This window comes from Buceros rhinoceros, unplaced genomic scaffold (genome assembly GCF_000710305.1).
Source record: "Buceros rhinoceros silvestris isolate BGI_N320 unplaced genomic scaffold, ASM71030v1 scaffold5866, whole genome shotgun sequence".
Taxonomy (NCBI): domain Eukaryota; kingdom Metazoa; phylum Chordata; class Aves; order Bucerotiformes; family Bucerotidae; genus Buceros; species Buceros rhinoceros.
Genome location: NW_010419240.1, coordinates 14,394 through 20,010, shown reverse-complemented (window position 1 = coordinate 20,010; position 5,617 = coordinate 14,394). Strand labels below are relative to the sequence as shown.

The 5,617-nt window shown below is 46.7% G+C and overlaps 1 protein-coding gene across 1 annotated transcript; it reads right to left on the bottom strand.

The window, feature by feature from the left end:
* Positions 1–3,668: 3,668 nt before the first annotated feature.
* Positions 3,669–4,049, bottom strand: LOC104495804 (histone H2B 5-like). Its single transcript, XM_010138821.1, has one exon. The coding sequence runs from the start codon at positions 4,047–4,049 to the stop codon at positions 3,669–3,671; it is 381 nt and encodes a 126-aa protein (XP_010137123.1).
* Between the last annotated feature and the right edge of the window lie 1,568 nt (positions 4,050–5,617).

Below are 5,617 nucleotides of genomic sequence, written 5' to 3'. Positions count from 1 at the left end.
CAGGTAGGGACAGTGGGGCTCATTATGGTATCTTCATTTTAAACATGTTTTATCAATTCCAGAACTGGAAATGCATATTTTTAAAAGTACAGATCCTGAAGTGCAGAATTCCTCTTCTGCCTCAAATACCGTTACCAGGGACTGTGGAACATGTCACACCTCAGATTACTGAGTGGCCAACTGATGCTTGAACTTTTAGACCATTCACTATTGCCTCTACCATTAAGGCTCAGTCCAAGCTCACCACAGTCAAAATAATTCCTGTTAAAGTGCTGCAGGAGTGCTCCTGTACAGTAGCAGGAAGCCGCAGGACAGGCAGGCTGCCTTGCATGCGGTTTGCCTGTTGAACAAGAAGCCTCCAACCACCACAGCTAGGTGGCTGCATAGAGGGAGAGTTCCCTTCCCAAGCTGCTCCCTTTTCCTCGTGTAACACTCGACCCCTCCCGGATCTGCAGAAATGGGATGTGTCTGATTTCCAGTATCAGGACTGTTTAGAGAAACTGCCTGTGGGACACTGCAAGGGTAACTCCCATAGTGGTGTACTTAAAAGCCGCATCTTTGCTGCTAAGTGGACTTCAGGAGACACACTTTTTTCCTCATACTTCCTTGACGCTAAGGCCATTAATTTCCAAATGCTTTCTGTGGCAGTCCTAGCTCAAGCCAGCCTTATCTTTCCTGGATCAGCCCTTACTTTGGTTGGCACAAGTGTCTGTACAACAGTGACAGATCAGAGAAGCCACCAGATCTGGGTTAAAACAAAGCTTGCAAAGGGGAAAAAAAAAAAAAGTTTCATTGTAACCTGGATCAGTCCCTCAATCCTGTGCTCCACGTTGTCAGGGTCAAGTAAAGAAATGATATGAAGGGAGGCTGAAAAGCAAATGATGTGTGAAACGATGGCCTAAAGTATAAATGGATGGACACAACCACTCTCAGTCACTCAGCTTTAGACAATAAAAAAATCCTCTTTTATCTTTCAAGTATTTTTTTAGCCTTAAACTGCTGTTTCTCCTCTCTCTCAAACAATCTCCAGTCATGGCAAGGGGCAACAGTGGTAAAAGAAAATGAGAGCAGTACTGTATGTGTATGGGGCTAGCAGCTCTTGTTTGAGTGCCTGGTCTTGTCCTCAGCTCCCTGAGCTGCCCAGGAGGCCCTGGAGGGCCAATGCCTCATTTTATTTTTCTGACTTCTTGTAGCCTGTGGACACTGGAGCAGGACTTTGCTATGCTCAAAAGAGTAAGGATTTAGAGGCTGTGAGATGTGTGTCCTGGCTTGCACACACTGCTTGGACTGGAGTGGATTTACTTCACTTTGACTTTCTACCTTCAAGGGGACTCCCCAAGGGGACAAATTCTGACCTGCAGTTCACGGGGACAGGAGAAAAAAGCTTCAGCTGCCAGCCAGCCCTTCAGGCCCCATATTCCCCTTCCGCATCACCCGCTGTTTGATTTCTGGTGGGAGAGGGGCCATGGATGGCAGCTCTAGGTCCACTGCAGGTACCTTTTCATCTTTGGTATCTGATTTTGACTATTTGATTGGAAAACAAAAGGAAGTGCTAAGCTATCACCTCCAAAGTGTCCTGGCCAAGAGGTCCAGGTTATCAACTCTACCAAGAACAGGTACTGCTGCTGGGAGCTGCTCATTGTGGGAGCTGACACATGGGGAGCCGGCTTTTGCCCTTTCTGAAAGGTATCACTAGGGATTCTTGCTAACATTAGGGTATGAAATATGGCTGTGTGCTATTACCGAGCAAAGTATGGGAGCAAAGCCCCTTTCTGGGGTGTTCAAACCCAAGGCAGGGGGGTGGGAGCAGCCCATAGCAACGTGACCATCGCTCTTGCAGGGAGACCAGACAAGACCCCACTCTGCTGTTGAGTTTTTGAGGAGTCTGTAGTCTTTTCCTCAGACCAATCGGAAAATGACTGCAACACTGTTATAAAAACAAGAAATAACTGAATCTTCTGGCACTGCAGAGTCCTACAGATGCAAAAGCAACGTAAATTTGTCAAGGATCTCCATCATTCTCAAAGTCTAAAGAAACAGGATAGAGATAAACATAGGGGAAAGTGAGAGATGTACTGCAAGGTTGCTATTATGGGGTATGAATTTATGTTTCAATTAAAAACAAGATCTTGGAGTTTGGGAAGAACCTGCACTTAGTTCTGGATCCTGTGTCTTTACTGCCCTTTTTATTTACAGAATAAGCTGCAGAAAGCAGTTGTTATTTTAGATACGAAGATTTTTTATCTGAGCGCCACTGCCTACCAAAGATTTTGATTTCTTTTTTTAAACGTTGGCTAATTTTGTGTTTTGAGTAGGAAGCTTTAACTTCACACCAGTTCTATGCGTGCTCTTCTGCTATTCAGCAGTTTAGGCAAGATAAACCTCTAATCAACATGCTCCTCTACTAATCTCTATGGCTTTTATCAGGATTTTATTATTGCTTACCTTACTGTGGACTTTGAGAAGATGTGGGGAGCATCTGAAGTAGTTTAAAGTTATTTAATCTTTAAAATATCACTCGGATGCAGCCAAGTGTCCCTATATATCCACCCAGACCCAGTTTTGCTTTTGCTTTCCAACTGGTGAATAAAGTAGAGAAGGCAAGGTGAGGTGAGCTGCCCACAATGATCTCTGTAGGGAGCCTGACTCTCCCCAGACTGCATTAGCTATTTCTGCTCCTACTCCAGATGCCTTCCCAAATCTTTAGTCCCTTTCCGATACCTCTGTACTGTTTGTCCTGCACCATCCCAGCTGTCACAGGGAGGGGACCCCCACAAGCACCACCATGCTTATGGTGGAAGGGAGAACCCAGGCAGCATTGAGGCACAAAAAGTCTCTGAAAAGCAGCAGAATTAGCAGTGTCTTTCACACCAAACCAAGTCCTAAAGCAGGCAAAGCAGCAGCTGGGGAAGGTAGCGACCCATCCCCAACATCCTCCCTTGTCCATCCATCTGCCTGGGAACACGGTGGGAAGCAGCAGACAGCTCCAGCGCTGGGACCCTCAGCCTGCTCGATGACGCATCCATTGGGAGTGATGAGGAGCAATAGCACTTGGTATCGTCTTGGGCATCTTTCTGCCTGCCAGGCTTGCTCTGTAAAACAGACTGTCAAGCACAGATAGCTGTTGAATCAATATGGATTTTATTCTACAGGCTGTGGCTGGTAGCTGTCAATGCCACTTCTGCCAGCATGGGGTGAGCTGTGCTGACGTACACCAGGACAGATCTGAGCTGCGAGGGAGAGGATACCAGCACTGACTCAGTGCCTGTCTCAGATGATTGTGAGAAAGAAGCCAAACAGGAAGACTTCAAAGATGGTGTCTCTGAGTTGCTGCTGCCAGTCTCCCCTGCCAGTGCCAAACATGCACGTTTGTCAAGCACAGAGGAGAGTGTGGATGTACTAGTTGGCCAGACCTTTGGATGAGATGTGAAAGCAGGGGCCTCCTCCACCAGCCTCGATGAACCTGTTGCATGTCCTGAATAGACTATGAAAATCAGCCAACATCCAGATCACCATCTCCTCTTCCACCAGGCAGCTTCTCATGCCCATCCCAAAGCTGTAAATTGCTGTGGATAATAGCTGTGATGTTTATCCAGACCATGGCTGCCCATCTGTGCTTGCACGGGAGGTCCTGTGATCAATAGTCCCATTGGAGAGGTGACATCTGGCTACTTGGAGCTTGTGTACTTGGTGACAGCTTTGGTGCCCTCTGAGACGGCGTGCTTGGCCAGCTCTCCTGGGAGCAGCAGGCGCACAGCTGTCTGAATCTCCCGGGAGGTGATGGTGGAGCGCTTGTTATAATGGGCCAGGCGGGAGGCTTCTCCAGCGATACGTTCAAAGATGTCGTTGACAAAGGAGTTCATGATACCCATGGCCTTGGAGGAGATGCCAGTGTCAGGGTGGACTTGCTTCAGTACCTTGTAGACATAGATGGAGTAGCTCTCCTTCCTGCTCTTGTGCCGCTTCTTATCTCCCTTCTTCTGGGTCTTCGTCACAGCTTTTTTGGAGCCCTTTTTGGGGGCAGAAGTGGACTTAGCTGGCTCTGGCATCCTGAAAGTTCTTTCTCTGCGTCTTGGAGCCGCTTGGAAAGAACAACAAAAAAAAAAAAATTTTTTTTTGTTTTTCTACAGTATAGTTTTACTGAAAGAAGAGAGAGTCTGAGTCAGAGACAAGCGACACCTCTGAATCCGAGACAAGCACCCCATGATGTTGTGCAAGCATTTTTGAACTGCCAGCTAGAACTACTCTAGTTTGTATACAGTTTTTTGTTGTTTTCTGTTTAAATAACCATAAGGCCAGCCTTGTAAACCTCACTGAACCCAGAGTGAATGTATTTCTGAGAAGAACACTGTAGTTCCAAAGAAAACACTAACTACTGCATGGATTGAATTAAATCTTGCTGGAATGGGCTGAAGACTGTTGCAAGGTATCACTGAGGCCACCTGAATATGAGACTGGTCAAAGTGATTTTATATGGGTATTACAGTCTCCAACAGATGCTTTTTTCTTTGCCTGTGGGTAAGAGTTTATTTTGAGGGCTCTTGCATCTCTGATAGCCACAGATACATGTTTCTCACCACATATCCAGTGGAATATAAAAACCATAGTTTTAAGGTAACTAGCTGAGCTGTGGGAATCTCTCAATGCTCACATTAGCTAGCAATAATACCAGAGAGTAGAAAAGCTCAGGGAAGGTCAGGAGTCACCTGGCAGAGAAACAGGAATTTGGATAGGAGGAAAAAAACCGAAGTGCTTTTGGGTTACGTGTTGATGGAGAGAAGCTACATGGACTGAAATTGTTTCCTGCTATTTGGCACTTTCTGCTTCTGAGAGAGTGAGCCTCCGCTGGCCAGTTTACATCATACATCACAGATGCCTGATCCTCTCTCCATGTTCTTCTTCATTAAGCCACAACCTGTGGAGCCCTGACCTGCAGCTGACTGCTGTCATCCAGAGGTGCAGTAAGAAAAAGACTGTATGTAAAACCCGTCATAAAACTGGGTGCCTCCCCTACAATAGATTTACATATGCTTTACTATGTGGGTCAAGGGAATAACCTGGTTTTGGGTTTCAGAGGACACTTTGAGTGCTCCCCTGAAAGGCAAGGCTTCTCCAGGCTTTGCTGGAGGATAAGCTTCCAGCATCATCCCAGGGCTTGAGCTTTTACTGCTCTTCACCTTCTTTGAAGATAACCTAGGAATTATAGTCTGTTGGCCAAGAGAGTTGAGAAGAGAAAAAAGAGCTTCAGGGCTGATGACACGTGGGAAAATGGATAGAAGTAAACAGGAGGGAGAAAGCTGGGATGTAACACATGGTCTGCACATCAGAGAGGGACCTCAACAGTCTCTGCGCCAAAGCAATGGCTGTGTGCTCAACCCTGCCTCTCCTCCCTGGAAAGGAAGGAGATGCTGCCCTCCATCCTGGCCTGGTTTCTCCACTATTGCCTGCACCTGCAATCAAAGCCAGACACAGCAGTGATGTTGCAAACCAGCTCTGTAAGAGGTTCCTAGTTGCTCCCCATGGGAGCAGACAGCTTTAATTCATCTGAGGCTGGATTTACATGCCCATGTATTGGTGGATACCAGCTCCTGCTTCCAAACCATATGAGAAACCTCCT